At 39.6% G+C, this 18,326-nt stretch overlaps 1 protein-coding gene across 10 annotated transcripts in view; it reads left to right on the top strand.

Moving 5' to 3' along the window:
* HDAC9 (histone deacetylase 9) overlaps window positions 1-18,326 on the top strand; it is an 825,995-nt gene that overhangs the window by 569,236 nt on the left and 238,433 nt on the right. For all 10 annotated transcript variants that reach the window (XM_053926230.2, XM_053926229.2, XM_053926235.2 and 7 more), the window contains one exon: window positions 13,605-13,782. In XM_053926230.2, the coding sequence (XP_053782205.1) occupies window positions 13,605-13,782 (178 nt within the window). The remainder of the gene's footprint in view (window positions 1-13,604; window positions 13,783-18,326) is intronic.

The following is an 18,326-nucleotide window of genomic DNA, read 5'->3' as shown; positions in this document are numbered from 1 at the left end:
AACACCTATTCAAGATAAATCCATCTAATTCCTGTGTGTTAAATGGCAATGATTTATATTGCTTGCCATTGCTTTCATTATAATTTGTTTTATAGCTGGACTTTAATTATCAAAGGGGAGGAATAAAGGAAATGTTCAAGAGATTCATCATAGTAAAAAAAAAAAAAACCCTCTTCCCCACCCCGCCTTTATCTTTAGGCTGTTGTTTCTAGACCAGAGTTCTATTGTTCACGCTCACTGCGCATTGGCTACCACCCAGACAGAGGGCGCTAGCGTGGGCCACCGCGCAATTCCATCTTCCCCTGGGCTGTGAGGTACTTAAAGTGATTTCAACCCACTCTCTTGACGTTTTTCTTCTACAGGCAATTGTAAAATTGTAGAAGCTAGAAAGTAATAGAGGAACAAAATACAACTTGTTTTCTTTAGTATTTTTATTGAAGAAATTATTATGGACTAGTTATTTACTTAATTTAAAAATTTGAATGTGGTTTCTTTTGTATTCTGTAGAGGAGTGAAATCTCTTTAAAATGGTCACCTTTCTTAAGCCTGTTCCAAAGTGGGTGGGTCTTAAACATTTCTAAGCCAGCCACCCTTCACAAATATAAATGTATAGTGCAACTGAATTAGTAATTTATTTTCCCTGGGACCTCTTCTAGCTGAGGATATCTGCAAATGCATTGGAAACTATTTACATACTCTGTACATAGAAGCAACTTTTACCAACATTGTACCTGGTTAAAGAACAATGTTGTTAAATAGGCTCAGTTTTACAGTAATTAAAATAGACCTCTAAACTTCAATCCAGAATCACGAGTTAACGACACATCCCACACACCCCCACGGTACTCATAGACAAACACTGGTCACACTCAAAACCAATGACCTCTGACTCTGCTAGTGATGCTTTAGCTGGAAGCTTTGTAGTGCTCACCTACCCCCAGCCTTGTCTCATGAGTCATCTTGTTGTTTACAGATTCCTCATGATCTAAAAATGAGGATAGTTTTTGACAAATAAAATTTTACGTACCCTTCGTGCTTTTTGGTATATCGTCTGCTGGCATGCAAGCGATGCTCGACAAAGACTCTTGTTTGGAAAAGAGCCTGAGAAGAAGGGAGTGGGACTGACCTGAGAGCACTGGGAGCAACCAGTGAGTGCTGGGAGACAGCGAGTCACCTGTCCAGAGCCCGGCCTCTGTTGCAGGAGGCCGCCACCTGGCTCTGGAAGGAGGGTTGGTAGAGAAGTAGTGTGTGCTTCCTGTTGTTGGTGAGCACAGCCCGTTAATCCAGCTTCTTCTAGACTGTGTGTCCCTCTCACTCTAGAATTCAGAAATGCTGCCCTTCGATGGGAAGGAAGGGATGTAATAAACAGTCATATGTATTTGCTAAAGACACTTCCCATCTTACAAAATATTTACTTATAAAAGCACTTCACCTTCCAATTGGTATGCATTGATCTACATTTTTTTTCATTTTTCAATTACAGTTTACAGCCAATATTATTTTGTATAAGTTTCAGGTGTACAGCATAGTGAGTGCTTAGACAATCACACACTTTAGACAGTGTTCTCCTGATATTTCCAGCATCCGCCTGGGTATAGCAATGTCATTGACTATATTCCCTATTCTGCACCTTACATCCCTGTGACTGTTTTGTTACTACCTATTTGTCTTCTTAATCCCTTCACCTTTTTCACCCAGTGCCCTAACACACCTTCCCTCTGGCAACCATCACTCTGTTCTCTGTATCTATGAGTCTGTTTCTGTTTTGTGCATTCATTTAATTTGTTTTTTAGATTCTACATGTAAGTTAAATCATATGGTAATTGTCTTTATCTGACTGACTTATTTTACTTGGCATAATACCCGTTAGCCTGGGGGTGTCAAACTCATTTTCACCGGGAGCCACATCAGCCTCATGGTTGCCTTCAAAGGGCCAAATGTAATTTTAGGACTGCATAAGTGTAACTACTCCTCAACTAGGGGCAAGAAGCTCGGTGCTGCCACTGGGTAGAAACAAGGTGCCGGGCCGGATTCAGCCCGTGGGCTTTGTGTTTGCCACCTGTCTATCCATGCTCTTCCAAATGAAAGATTTCACTCTTTTTATGACCAAGTAATAATCCATTTGATCTACAATTTTTTGAATCACAAGCAATAAAAATATTTAGCATGTGCTTATATATAATCATATAGACATATAAACAGATATAAAATGTACATTTATAATTATATAACTACATATTATAACATATGATACACTATTATCAGTGTATTATGTTATAAAACATGCTCAAAAATAGAAATTAACAAAGGTGAAATAAACATTATTTTAAAATAAATTTTATCTTATGAGTTAATGGGATAGAAACCTTTTGTACTGTGATGAAAAAGTGTGATTTTTAACAACTTTATTGAGAAATCACACACCGTACAGTTGGCTCATTGCAGCATTCAATTCAGTGGTTCGCAGTATAGTCACCCAGTTGTGAAACCGTCAACACGGCCAGGTTTAGAATATTTTCATCCCCCACCAAAGAAACGGTGCGTCCATCAGCAATAATTCCCCACTGCCCCTGCCTCGACTCTAGAGAACCACTAATGTATTTTCTGTCTCCATAAAGTAGCCTGTTCTGGGCATTTTATGTAAATGGATTGTGTAACACGTGCTCTTTTGTGACTGCCGTCTTTCACTTAGCATAACGTATTCCAGGGTTCACCCATGCTGCAGCATGCTTCCCTGCTTTATTACTTTTTTTCTTTCTGGCGTACAATACAATATTATTAATTACAGTCACCATGCCGTACATTACACCTTCAGGACTTATTTATTCTAAAACTGGAAATCTGTATCTTTTGAGCACCTTTATCCATTTTGCACCCCACCCTCCCAACCATCAACCCGTTCTCTGTTGGCCCTGGGGTTTGCTGGAATCACGGCAGAGAGTAACTGTGAGCAGTGTCTGCAGTTCCCGCGTCTGCCGCTGGGTGGGGCTGGAGCTGGCCTCCACGCCAACCCCAGGAAAGCCGCCCAGGCAGCTTTTCCAAGGGGATCTCGCTCCGGGTACCCCGCAGGCACTTCCTCACCGTCCTCCTCCCCAGGGGGCACACGCAGTGCCGGGACCGCAAATTCTTCCTGTACCGCTTGTGCCCCGTGGACTGGCACTTGGGCTCAGACAAGGATGCAACAGGTACCACACCTATGGACCGGAGTGGGGGAAGGTGGGGGTGGGGCGGGCAATGCTGTTCTCACTGTCGCGAAAACCTGGCCAACAAAGACCTTGCAGAGGAAGGAGTGCTGGAGGAGGCAGAATTTTACTATATCGCCTCACTAAGAAAATTAGGACAAAATTCAAGAACGGGACGGCAAATGGAGTCCATCAGGCCTGGAAGTTTGATCAGCTGGTCGGCATTGGCCCCTCCTACAACTAGGGGTTGAAGGCCAGGCCGAGTTCCTCTGCGACGTCTCCACGGAGCTGCACGACTTCTCGGAGCACAAGACCAGTAAGCCCAACAAGAACACCAACATTTTGGAAGGACGCAGTTCCGGGATGTGAGGACAGTGCTGACCGCTGAAGAAACAGTTCACCTTTTCCCAAGTTGCAACGCACTGCCGAGGTCAGCAAACTTGGCCTGGAGAAGAAACCTGCTTTGTCCATTTCTCTAGAAAGCTGGATTTGCATCTTTGTTTTTTTCCTCCGTGGTTGGTGGTGGCGAGAGAGGGGAGCCACTGTGGGAGGCCCGCGTCCCCACGCGGAGGAGGCTGCTGGCCAGTGGGCGTCCCCCTGGGGCCTCTGCTCGGGTTTTGCATGTACAGCTTGCCCGAGACACCTGCTCCAGACCTTCCCCTTTAAACACTGGAAATCATCAAAGGGCAACAGTATTTCGGGTACTACATAAACGGCCTGTAAAGAAGACCTGGCCTCACTGGTGGGAAGTGGCAGCAGCACGGTGGCCCTGGGGGGCCAGGTGTCAGCTGGGTGCCTGGTGCACTAGGCCCTGGCCCCTTGATCAGGAAGCCATGGCCTCCAGGTGTGAACGCTCTGCGGCTTCCTGCTGTCTCGGCAGCCTCCATATGCTCACTACTTCCAGGGCCTCTGTTCCAAGCCCAGCCTCCTTCAGAGCCAGGCTCCTGGGCCTGACCCAGGCCTGGAATGGGCTTCTAAGTTTGTTTTCATTTGCAGGCGACAGGGCTTTGCAGCCTTTCTTTTCCAGTGTGGATGGGCTACCCAATGCTTGTAATTTTCTGAAATTGCCTAAAATGGATTCATCTGTGAAGTCATTGAAAGGGTGGTGGAAGCCAGCTCATGGCGTCTGGGAAGGAGGTCGCCTCGGGAGGCCTGTCCATCTGGCTTCTGGAGCCCAAACATCGGGTCGCGTGAAAACAGGATGTTCCCAGGACATCACAAATGTGTCCTTTCTGGCAACTCTCTCGTGTCGTGTACCTCTGCCGTTCTCTGTAATATTTCTGGAAGGCTTGAGACTTCATACTCACCCTGCGCACCTAACACGAAAATTGGGCAATTAGGATTCCCTAAAAACCTTTGGTCCGCATGCTGTGAGCCCAGACCTGCCTTAGCAGGCTTTGGGCACTGTCAGGGTCTGGGGCCGTCCTGGGACCTGCAGCTCTTCGCTTCTCGACCTCAGCCTCGGGGGCGCTGTGCACTGACCACGTGGGCTGCCCACAGGTAGGTCAGAGGTTCAGACATATCTAGTTGCATTTGCTTTTGGAAGCTTTTGCCTGTGCCTTTTTTCCTTTGCTAGTAACCTGAGTAACCAAGTTCTCCAGCACCTAAGACTTATCATTCACCCGCGAAGCTGGGGAGGAGGGCACCCATTGTTGGCCTTTTGGGGTGCTTTGTGGGGGGCTGCTGGCTGCTCAGTGTTGTTTGATTCACAACCTTGACGTAATAGATGGGTTTGTGGTGTTTTTTTAATCTGAAGATACTAAGACTCAATTCACTAAAGTTTATTCTAACAGGATTTTTAGACATTTTGGTATCTGTGTTTTATCAGCTTACACTTTACTGGCTCAGTTTCCCCCCAAAATAGCAAGTAAGATTGTAGATATACTTATGAATGAGCAAAGCAGAACAAAAGCTTACTTTTTACAAACTGGGTGGTGTTTCCTTAGGTTGATAAATCTACTTCATCCGTCAGTGGATGGACATTTGTGTTGTTCCACTATGGACTGTGATGGACAGTGTGGCTACGTCATGTATAAGATTTTGTGGGACATAAATGTTTGCTTCTTAGTTGTATACATGTTGTTGAAATTGCTACGTCCTGTGGTAGCTCTACGTTGAGCTTTTTGAGGAACTGCAAAACTGCTTTCTACAATGGCTGTGCCATTTTACCTCCTCACCTGCAATGTCTGAAAGTTCCAGTTTCTCCACATCTTCACCAACACTTGCTATTCTTTAGCTCTCTTTTGATTATAAATTCTTCTAGTTGGTGTTCAGTTATATCACTGTGGTTTTTTTAAATTAATTTTTATTGACGAGAGAGAGAGCGAGAAAGAAACATCGGTTTGCTGTTCCACTTTTTCATGCATTTATTGGCTGCCTCTTGTGTGTGCTCGGACCTGAGACTGAGCCAGGACCTTGTCTGGGCTGTAGGCTCACTAACCGAGCACACCAGGGCTACCTCGCTGTGGTTTGATTTGCAGGTTCCTAATGATCAATGATGTTGAGCATCTTTTCATGTGCTTGTAAGGCTATTTCTATATCTGTTTTAGAGAAATGTTTATTCAGAAACATCATTCATTTTTAAATTGAGGTTTCTTTTGATTATTGAGATATAAGAATTCCTTAGGTATGTTGGGTATTGATTAGTCTCCTACCAGGTGTGTGGTTTGCAAATAGTTTCTAAAATTTGTGGGTTATTTTTATATTTACATGATGGTATTCATTGAGGCACAAAAATTTTTAACTTTGATTATATTTAACTTATCTGGGTTTTTTTGTTTAATTTTTCTTTCGCTCTTGTATCTAAATAGGTTTGCTCCTATATTTCTTCTAAGAATTTTATAGTTCAGTTCTTACATTTAGTGCTGTGATCCATTTGCTGGTGATGTTGTGTGTGGTGTGAGGAAGGGGTACGATCTCATGCTTCTGCACGTGGCTCTGCAGCAGTCCCCGCTCCATTTGTCGAAAGACTCTGGCAGCCTTGGTGAGGGTCGATTGGCCATAAGTGTAAGGGTTCATTTCTGGGCTCTCCATTCAATTTCATTTATATATGTGTCTGCCTTTCTTAAATGTATACATATTAATTTTTTAATTTTGTTGACACTGCTTTGTTGTATTGGTCGATTTTTTTGTTACATGTGTGCTTGAAAGAATGTATGTTTATTGGTTGCAAATTTCAACATATCTCTAAAGTAGTAAATTGTGTTATTTAACTTGTCTATAATCTCCATTGTTCTGTTATAAATTTGTTATAACCCTCTTCCTTGATGTGGATTTTACAGCTTTTCTTTAGAGTTTTGCCAATTTATGCTTTTTTACCTTGTGAGCCTATGTTATTAGGTTTAGGAAAACATTTTTTGGTTAATTGGATTTTTTGTGTCACTTATTTTATATGTGTCCATATATGGTCTCTAATATTTTTCACCTGAAGTTGATTTTGTTTGTTTTTACCGTGACTACATAAGGCTTTTACTTCTCTTTCTTTTTGGGGGGGTGGAGGTTAGTGTTTTCCTTAAATGTCTTCGTAGAACTTTTAATTTATTGTTGCTCTGTCAAAGAATATAGACTCTCTATTTTTTAAATTCAATTTTATTGTCTTCATCTTTTAACTAGTAAATTGAGTACATTCACCTCAACTGTGTTTAGTGTTATATGGAGGGTTTTTTTTTAGCATTTTATTTGTGAATTATATTCAGCTTTTCCAAAAAAAGCTATATTTGTTTTTCTGTATTTTTAGGTAGATTACTTCTTGGTTTGCTTTTCTTTCAAAATCTTTTGTCTATGGAAAAGTTATACACATTCTTTCTATTTATTTAATAGTTACTTTTATATGATTAACATGCATGTTTAGCTTTAAAAAGCCTAAAATTAACCAATACTGCTACACCCACGCTGAATAATACAAAGATTTTAGAACATGTAAATTCCCACTAGCCTTTGGCGTCTTACAAGATAACCTTAGGCATATTTACAATTTTAATTTTTTATGAAAGCAAGACTTCTGAAATTCAAAACACTGCAAACCAAAAAGAAAATTCAATTTGCTCGTAACTCCAAACAAGGAGGAATATATACTTTAAAGAAATGGCTTTGCAAATAGAATTTTATTGTTTCTAATTATTTTTCATGATCTTTCTTTTACTTTGAGCTCATATCCTTTATTAAACTACTTCAAATAGTTCTGATTATTTCAAAGACTAAACACCATCACTGATGATTTCTGTATTTGATCTTGCTGCAATTGCATGATATTGACCATAGTACACAAGGAGTAACCACCCACATGTCTGGAAGCACACGTGACCATCCAGAACAAAGTGAGACTGGAAGCACACGTGACCATCCAGAACAAAGTGAGAACCCAGAGGCCATAAGATAGGTTCCTAAACAGTGGCAAGAAGAAAGCCAAACAAAACCTAACAGAAACAAAACCAAAAATGATGGCTATTACAAAAAAAATAAAAATAAAAAAAGAACCTTGAAGTCTCTCCAGCCCAGAGGCTTGATGAATTCATAATAACGGTTAGTAAGTCACCCTCAAATAAATACCTTACTGTATGCAAGGACATTGTGCTCGTCATGTAAAGAACTTCGAGACTTACTTCTAATCACTTTCCAAATAGATGGCAATGCCTATCCTCCGTAATCTAGGAGGATTTGGGTTCCAGGGACATTGGTGTCTTACTAGGCGTCCTTGAAGAATTTATCAAATAGGTGTATAGTAACTCTTCTGTGAATTTGCAGTTTTTGTCGGATGCTGTTCAGGAGCAGTAGCCTTAGACCACTTCATGTAACAAAAGGTTGTCTTATATTGAACACAGCTCAGTAGACATGGGGATTTACCTGAGTAACAGTGTGGCAAAGCAACAAATCAAAACAGAGTCCCCAACTAAATCACCTGGAAAGTGAAAGACTAATGTGTGCATAAGAAACAGACTCAATATTGCATACTTAAAAGATACTTTCATCAAAGATACTTTTTTGGAGGGTGGGGGTGTTATGTATTCATTTCATGGGAAAACACATTTTCCAATGGCATTCAACAGATGAAAGGTTAATTTGGGTATCCATGTAATTTTTAATAATAGGTTCTGATCTGTTTGACATTTTGTTTTTCTGACAATGCAGAGAGAATCATGTGCTTTTGTACTTACTTAGACGTATGGAAAATAACCATGGACAAAATTCCCTCCTGTTAAAATTGCTAGTAGAAAAAAAAAGGTTTAGTGAAATATTCAATCAATTCCAGATACAACTGAAGAAATATTGTCTCAATAAACTTCAAGAAGGATGTTTTTGTTGGTGAGGAGTAATATCCATCAGAGATACAAGTGGCCTACCCTTTTGTGACACTCTGGTGACTAGTATACACAATAATAATGTGTGCCTTACTGGAGTGTCAAGATTTGCCCTATTCATGAAAATCTATACTTAATTTGTGAAAGCATATAATTGCAGCCAACTCTTTGAAACCGAATTCATCCTTCTCTCTTCTATAGTTTTTCTGGCAGAAGGGTCAAAAATATTTGGTGCATGTCTGCTCTTAGGGCCAAAGATTATGATTCTTTCCTAATGAAATCTTTGAAAGATTCAACTGTTTATTTAAATATCATCCACCATTTTTCTTAATTAAAGTTTTAATATAGGTGATATGGAGAACATTTGGAAACTGCATAAAAGTACAAAGGAAAATAATCCTCAAATCACTCATTTCTCTCATTATCTCTTGGCTCCAACACTAGGTAATTTCAGAGTATTGTCATCCTGTGATAATTTTTTGCTCTGGTATCTATTTTCTTATATTTTTCATTAGCCATTTCTTGGTTCTTTTACATTATGATTGCTTATGATATGCTTTCTTGGTTTATTTTATCTTTACAGTAAGATCTTAAGGATGACTATGTATCTCCTTTCCATTCATTATTTTATTCAACATATGTTTATTAACACCTACTATGTGTGAAGCACTATATGGGAATACATGAGTCAAAGGGCAAAACTCCTACTCTTACGAAAATTACTGGGGATAAAGTGCTTGAATTTTGGGTGTCAACACCCAAGATCGGGGGCCATGCTTAATTCATTTTTCTGTCTGTGCAGCACAGCCTAGGATCTGGTCCCTTCTGCACGCACAATAGATGCTGGATGGACACTGACATGTGGCGAATAAATGACTACTGAATAAGTAGTTGTTTATCTCTTATCTACACTATCATGCTCCTAATAGTCGAGGTTGGATAAATAGGGTTTTGCTTACCTTATGGTCAAGTTCTATATTAAAACTTGTAACATTTGTATCATGCTTATCAGTTAGTAACTGTTACTCCATTATCTCAGTCTCCCAGTGACGCCAAAGTAAAACAATACATATGCACTATTTAAAAAAAAGGAAGATGTGGTGTTATTTATATGGTGTTCTTACAGTGTTGAGCTGTTCATTGAGAGATAAAAATATTCATAACCCAGATATCTAAAACATTGGCCTTTAATTTCCAAATATTTGTTGAATATTCTTAATGCACAATTAATTATATAGCTCCCAAAAAGCAAATAAAAAGATATAAAATGCAGCAAAAAAATAAGTTCACACATATTAGACACAGTCCCTGGTTAAAAAATCTTTCAATATTACACGTGGAAAGATAATTATACGCACACCTGTAAAATGTTTCTGGAGCTTCTCTATTCTCATCACCTGACTAGGTCAGTTTTTCCCGTCACATCTCAAATTAAACATCACTTTCTCCTATAGAAGTTCCCTCAACCTCTCTACCAAGTACTTTTTTTTTCCCATCAGGTTCTTCTTTATAGTTTTTTATGGCATTTTGCATTTTTCCTATACACCACTCATTATATTTATAATTACATTGAATTTGGAAATATTTAGTATCCATCTTCTCACTAGAGACAATAAACGTAAAAAAGGACCCACACACCGACAAAGCGTCTGGCACAGAGTAGGAGCCGTGAGTGGTTATTGCATGTAGTAAGTCTGATAGCGAAAAGACGATGACAGGGAAAAGGAAAGAGAAAAAACGGTGTGATGGGAATTTAATGGGAAGTGAAAACAGATTGAAGGTGGGACCTCATATAAGGTTCCAGGTAAACTTCGAAGTGGACCTTCGAGAATGTGTATGAGTGCCGAATGGGAAGCTTCAGAGACACACGTCGAGGGGATGGTGCTGAAAAGACAGATGGATGGGAGCACGAATGATCGAGGCCAAGGTAACCATCAGGCACAGTAAGCACCGTGCCCAAAGCCTGCAATACTTTCAAGAGCCCACAAAATGTTTTAAATTTTAATTCTCGACCAGAAGAAAAGGAATATTATAATAATATGTAATAATGAACCCAATGTATGCCACTGTAAGCATAAAATGTAATTTTTATTTAATTTTTTTTTAATAGAGGGCAGGTCCCAAGAAGGCAAAGGTGCCCATGAAAGTCGTAAGCCAGCCCCGGGGTGAAATTAGTGATGCAGGAGATTGTATTTGGGCTGGGATGCAGGAAAGGAACAGATCTAAGCCTGCAGAGGCAGGTTGGTCTCAGGCCAACGAGAGACCAGATGACAGGCTGGAGAGGTTCTTCAAGCTTTGGTTTACCTTCAGGAAATTGGGTGTTAACTTTTGTCACTGAAGGGCTCCAGGAAGAGAATTCTTGCAGGAAAGAATAGGATGGATTGTTTTTAGGAGTAGGGTGATTAATTAGGGACTTTTTGCATTTGTTTTAATGAGGGTTAAAAAGGAGATTACAGTAGGAAGAGGCAGAGGGATGAGTATTATAATCCTTCTGGTATATATTTACCGAAGAGTTTTAGATCATACACATAGAAGCTGCCTTTTCCTGGAAGAAAACTCTCAAAGTCATGATTATATATTTGCATTCCCTCTGATTGTAAGATCCATGAAAGAAGCTACTATGTCAATCTTACTGATATGAAGTCTGTCCGGAAAAGGTCCAGCCATTGTTAATATAATGAGAATAATTTGCGTGGCATTGATGTAACCTGTCAGCAATGGAGAATGGACTGGAATGCGCATGCATGAACAACGTTGACTTCACTGTAGTAGTCAGTGGGGGTGGTAGCTACCATTGAGTGAGCATATGTATTGTGTGGCTGTCACACTCAAAATGTCTGAGCGGGAAGAGCAATGAATCTGCATCAAATTTTGCATTAAGCTTGAACATTCCCCTGCAGAAACTATTTGGATGATTCAGAAGGCCACAATTAGGGGAAACTGTGACTGACAGCTTCATCACAACACTGTGCCTGCTCATGCATCTCATCTCATGCAGAGATTTTTGGCAAAACATCAAATCACCAGGTGACTCAACACCCCTACAGCCCAAGATATGGTGCCCTGTGACTTCTAGCTTTTCCCCAAACTAAAATCACCTTTGAAAGGGAAGAGATTTCAGACCATCAATGAGATTCAGAAAAATATGATGGGGCATCTGATGTTGATTGGGAGAACTGTGTGAGGCCCCAAGGTGCCTACTTTGAGAAGGACTGAGGCATCATTGTTCTATGTACAATGTTTCTTGTATCTTATATCCTCCTCAATAAATGTCTCTATTTTTCATATTACATGGCTGGATACTTTCTGGAAAGACCTCATATATCCTCAGGGCATTAACCATAGAGTTAATCGAGAAAAATAGTTAGACTCTTATAAAAGTGTCAAAACTATTTTAACTAGAACTAGATCTTTTTATTTACTTTTATTCATTTATTTTTTATTTTTTTAGAGAGAGAGGAAGGGAGGGAGAAAGAAAGGAAGAGAAAGACTGATAGGTTGCCTCTCACACATAGCCCAGCCAGGAACTGGGTCCACAACCCAGGCACGTACCCTGAAAGAGAATCAAACTGGCAACCATTTGCTTTGCAGGACGACGCTCAACCAACTGGGCCACATTGGTCAGGGCTACAAGTAGATCTTGACCAAGCCATCCTAATCATTGAAGCAAATGCCCAAAGCCTGAGCATGTGACAGATGGTTCAGTTATTCTGCACATGAAAACAGAAGTAACAACATATATATTCATTGTAATCTGTTTTAAAGTTACTTTTAAATGATTCTTAATATTGTTCTAAATTGGAAAATCTCTGCCTATGATTTATAACTAAATATATATTTATAATCATAACTCATGTGTATATGTAGCATTAAGTCATATATGGAGAACTGAACAGTGACATAAACCCAGATAATGTGCATTGAGTACAGTTGTGTTGTATGTAGATATGTTAGCATCTGCTTAGTAATTGGTACACTTAGGGTATACTGAGCCTGGTGCTAGCAATAGAGGATGAGTATAACATACTGTGGCTAGGGTGGGTGGTAGGGGAACACCTAACCTAACAGAAAGTTTAAAGCAAGGCCTCACTAAGGAGAGGTGATGTTTGCATCAAGTCTTGAAAAAGTAAACACCAGCCAGGTGGATCAAAGCAGAAAGTAAAATTTTTAAATTATAGGAATTAGCCTTGCATTTAAAAGGCTTTGTTAAACTTTTAGATTATCAGTTTCCTTATCCAAGGCATGTAATAATCATCTTTTGTTTTCACTGTTCAACAATTTTCCATGTTAAAAATGAAAGATACATGAAAAGCAACTCAAAGGTGAATTCCCTGGTGTTGAAAAGAAAGGAAATATTCACTGTGTAGTATTTATAGTTAAATTAGTTTCTTCTTGTGTTTTAGTGATTTGTGTTTTTTTGGTGACAGAGGAATAGACTAAGTGAATCTTCCAGAAGCTCCCAAACTCTGGTTCTTTGACTTGATAACTTAAGAAGCATGAAAAATGATAGCATTGTTAAATCACTGAGATTATATTTAGTACTCTATAAAAAGAAAGTAATGATTTTTGTAGCATTGAGATTATACCATAGAACCATTATAAGAAGACTTAAAGGCTTCAAAATAGAGCCCCTTGGTAATTTTTAGGATCTCATAGATTTCATTAGCATTATCACTGAAATAAAATGAAGGTAGAATTTTCAGAATCCAGCTCGTTGGCAGTTAGAAAACAGTTGACTTGTTCTCCGACTTTGTGTTGCGGCAACTCTGGGGCTGTATTTAAAACATTGGTATCAAGGTAGGAAATGAGTTGAAGTCGATGCTCCTCTTGGGGTGAAAGGTCTGTTTCTTTCCATCAGTTCAAACCCACAGGCCTCCTGCCATCAGTCCTCCTTAGCCAGGCAGGCAGGCCCTGGCTGTCAGCGTGAAAACATCTGTTAAATGGATTTATTGACTGGATCTTATTTTTTCCTCTCCCTTTCTCTATTTTTTTTTCTTTTTCCTTCACACCGTTTATTATGTCGCTGACCTGATGAACTTAATTTGTTGACATGTCGCTCTTAGTGTCTCCCTCAATGCTTGTCTCACATTTCTTTCTACTGTGATTTTTTTTTTCTTGGCAACAGCCCTTCCTGGACCCCCAGCACACGCATGCGCTCTCGGTGCGCCAAGCTCAGCTGGCTGTGGTTGGCGTGGATGGATTAGAGAAACATCTTCTTGTCTCCAGGACTCATTCCTCCCCTGCTGCCTCCGTTTTACCTCACCCAGCAGTGGACCGCCCCCTTCAGCCTGGCTCTGCAACTGGTAGGAATTCCCAAAGGCTCTCCCTAATAGGCACGCTGAATGTACCGTTCTTGTAGGATTAACCGATTTAAATGCTCCGAATAACTCCAATAGCAGAACGCTCTATTTTAACCCAATGCAACCTAAATTTTATGAGGTTATATTGGCCAGAAGACAAATAGCACATCTGATAAATCTTGGGCTTAGTATTAATAGCCTCATAAATTGTTATCATTCAGGGGCCTGGAAAACACATCAACAGGTGCACAGTCCCTTTTGGAAACAAAAATCCCTACAACATATTTTTAGCAGTGTTCCTCAATCTCTTCCCGCCAGTAGTCCTGGCCACTAGGAAATTTATGATGCTCAGCTACATTTGAATCTAAAGAGCACCCCTCCCCCAGTTTGTGTTTCTTGTTTTTTAAAAAATTGTTTTAACTATCCATACAAATGGCTCACGACACACAATGCCAAGCAAGCTGAACTTAATTCTATGTAGTTAGTTCCATTTCCATCTATTATCGCACCTCTGGGTGGGCTATTTAACCAACCTATTCCTTTGCCTACAGCTGTGTTTGATATTTCAGAATCTAGCTACAGAGGAAAACAAACCAGATAACTCCGATGTCAGAGGAAGGTCAAATCTGGAGCACACACACAGAAAGGGGCGCCGTTCCCTCTGCAGAGGAACTGTGCTGTATTCCTTTCTATTTGTTGGCCCCCATTCTTGTTGCAGGCTCTCAAACCGTGGCTGATCAAATGAAAGATATTGTAGCCCTGAGGGACTCAGGCTGTGGATGCAGCCAGAGGAGCATTCATATGTACCTTCCCCTAGAGGCTCTCAGAGGTTATCTGATTCATTTTTGAATCCTTTTTCAGGATTCAAAGTTTCTTTTTACGGCTTCTGTGACCTCATGCAACCCTTTGTGCTTAGAAAAGTTACAATACTTTTCTCTGAAATCGCATTCCCAGGTCTTGATATCATCTTTTACTTGAAAATCAATGAATGAAATGGGTGAGTTATTTAACTTGGACAGACATATTTGAAAAGTACGTATAGGAACTACTTTTTATAATGTGTTAAGACCACAAGCCAACATTCCATAGTAGGAGCACAGGCTAGGTATATTTGGATATATTTCTTTTACCACATTAGCCACTGCCCTGATCCCTTTATTTCTTGGAGCAGAGCAGACCTGCCCTGCATCAGAAATGGCCCAGGACTGCAGCGCAGTGTGAGTGGAAGCCACTCAGATCAGTCATGCCCAGTCCTATCCCTGGTCTTCAGAGAATTTTGTTCAAAGCCAAATATGTGATGTAGAGGAATGCTTTCTGTAGGAACACTTTTGAGCATAGCCTTTAAGAATTACATACCAGTACTCCTCATTTCTTTTCCTGAAAGTGGTTTTTATTTAGCCATAAGCTTTTAGAGAACACAAAGTCATAACCATCCAATCCCAATGCCAATTCCATTCACTCAAAATCACTTCCTTATTTTAAAAGGGAGCTGAACCATACGTTTTTGTAGTGCTTTCCCACGTACTCATCGCATACTGCTGTCTACTGCTGTAATTCTGACGATAGGGTTTCTTTTCTTGGTTAAGAGTAGCGGCTTCCAATGCTTTGATCTCCTTATTTTTTGTATGTTCCTCCAATATGAATGAAGAAAGATCTCTGAGTATTAGAGTGATCCTAGAAGTTTGAGAAAACAGTAATGCCAAATGGACAGGCTTTAAGACTTTAGCAGGGGTGTCAAACTCATTTTCACCGGGGGCCACGTCAACCTCGTGGTTGCCTTCAAAGGGCCGGATGTAATTTTAGGACTGTATAAATGTAACCACTCCTTAACTAGGGGCAAGGAGGTCAGTGCTGCCACCAGGTAGAAACAAGGTGCTGGGCCGGATAAAACAAGGTGGAGGGCCGGATTCGGCCCGTGGGCCTTGTGTTTGCCACCTGTGTCTCAGAGGATTCCAGGTGAAAGGGGGTGCTAGTAATATAACTGTGACATAAACGTAACCTAACCATTCAGCATAATGACTGGTCATTTCAGATAATTAGTTTCCATTTCTTAATGTCAGCATCAGGGTTTATACTCCAAACAGAAGCAGAGAAATAACTTGATGAGGCAAATTTCTTAATAAGAAATTATATAAATTTATACTTTAAAAACACAGGATTATGTGCTTAGTAGGCAGGCAATAAATTCTAGTTGAATCAACAAATAATTTGTATAGCACATATATAATATACATAGATATAATGATAAACACTTATGAATTTACTAGTTCAAATCCAAAAACTCTGAAAGTAAAAGTTACTTTTTAACTGTTGTTCTGGTTAGAGGATAACTGATTTCAAAGTTATATAATGTAGTAGAGAAAAATCTGCCTATTGTCTTATTTGACCTTAAAAATGTTGCATACTAACACTTGAATTCTAAAAGTAAAAAGGCCCAGTAATTTTTTATAAAAAGTCATGCAGCCCTGGCTGGTGTAGAGCAGTGGTTGGAGTGTTTTTCTGTAACTGAAGGATTGCGGGTTCGATGTATGGTCAGGGCACATTCCCAGTCTGTGGGGTCATCCCTGATTTGGGCTTTGGCGCATGCCTGGTCCAGACATGTGTTATACCTGGACCCCAGGCAGATGCCCAGTCTGGGTGCATATGAAGGCAGCCAATTGGTGCTTCTCTCACATTGGTGTTTCTGTCTCTCCCTTCCTCTCCTCAAAAAGCAAATGAAAATGCCCTCGGGTGAGGGTATAAATAAATGAATAAATAAATAATCATGAAAAATATATAATTTATAGATCCACCAAAATATATATATCTGTCTTTCCAGAAGACATCCAGCCATATACTATGAAAAATAAAGACATTTATTGAAGAGGATACAAGATACAAGAAGCATTGTACATAACACAATGGTCCCCTTCAGAGTAGGCACTTCTGGGCCTCACACAGTTCTCCCAATCATCATCAGTTGCCCCATCATATTTTCCTGAATCTCATCGACGGTCTGAAATCTCTTTCTTTTCAAAGGTGATTTTAGATTTGGGAAAAGCCAAAAGTCTCACAGTGCCAAATCTGGGCTGTAGGGGGTCTGAGTCACCTGAGGGATTTGACAGTCCACCAAAAATCTCTCTGTGAGACATGATGCATGAGCAGGCATGTTGTTGTGATGAAACTGCCAGTCACAGTTGCCCATAGCTACAGCCTTCTGAATCATCTGAATAGAAGATTCTGTGGAGGAATGTTGAAGCTTAATGCAAAATTTGATGCAGATTCACTGCTCTTCTCAGACATTCTGAGTGTGACAGCCACACAGTACACATGCTCACTCATTGGTGTCTACCATCCGGCTGACTAGCACAATGAAGTCGTTGTTGTTCACACATGTGTTTTCCAGTCCACAGTCCTTGGCTGCCAGGTTTCACTGATGTCACGCAGACCATTTTCATTATAGTAACAATGGCTGGACTTTTTCTGGACAGAATATATATAAAATATATGTTTATGTATTATATGTAATATGTTTATATATAAACTTATTTAGTGCTTTTCTAAATATATATAATGTATATAAAATATATATTTATATATCTTATGCATTTATAAAAGGACTTTTATTTTATACTTTTCCAAATCCAAAGAAAATGAAATGCACAGTTTTCACTCTACCCTCGTGTATTATTCTTGCTTTAATCCAAACTTATAATTTCCCCGGTAGCCTGCATAGTCTTATAATCCACATGATCTCAACATTTATTTCACTGTTTCTGATGATCTTGATTTTAGAGATGAACTCTTAAGACTTGCATTTGTGGTACTTTTGAAAACAAATGTTTTTCAGCATTAAGCTCCTTTCTTTTGACTCTTTAAATATCTGTTTGTTGTAGATCCACCTAAAAAATCAAAAGTGATATTCAGTTATGCCCATTGGGAATATTTAGGATTTTTATCAGAAGAAATTTATACAATCACACGCTAGTTGTTACACTAAAAAGTAAGGAAGAGAAAACAATGTGTTGTAAAGGTATTTGCTTAAGTCCATACTGTAAGAACTATACTTTTTGATACAACTAAAAAGTTATTTAATACTAAACTCACACTTTTCTTTTTTTAAGTATATTTTACTGATTATTCTATTACAATTGTCCCATTTTCTTCTCCTCCTCTACCTGCACACCCCTAGCATTCACCCCTTAGTTCATGTCCATGGGTTGTACATATGAATTCTTTGGCTTCTCCATTTCCTATACTGTTCTTAACCTTCCCCTGTCTATTTTATGCTTATCAATTATGCTTCTTATTCCCTGTACCTTTCCCCCATCTCCCCTCTCCCCTCTCAACCGATAACCCTCCATGTGATCTCCATTTCTGTGATTCTGTTCCTGTTCTAGTTGTTTGCTTAGTTTGTTTTTGTTTTTTGGTTTTTTAGGTTCAGTTGTTGCTAGTTATGAGTTTGTTGTCATTTTACTGTTCATAGTTTTGATCTTCTTTTTCATAGATAAGTCCCTTTAGCATTTTGTATAATAAGGGCTTGGTGATGATGAACTACTTTAACTTAA

This window comes from Desmodus rotundus, chromosome 6 (genome assembly GCF_022682495.2).
Source record: "Desmodus rotundus isolate HL8 chromosome 6, HLdesRot8A.1, whole genome shotgun sequence".
In the NCBI taxonomy this organism is placed as follows: Eukaryota; Metazoa; Chordata; class Mammalia; order Chiroptera; family Phyllostomidae; genus Desmodus; species Desmodus rotundus.
Note: the sequence above shows the minus strand (reverse complement) of the source record. Positions and strands in the feature narration are given on the sequence as shown.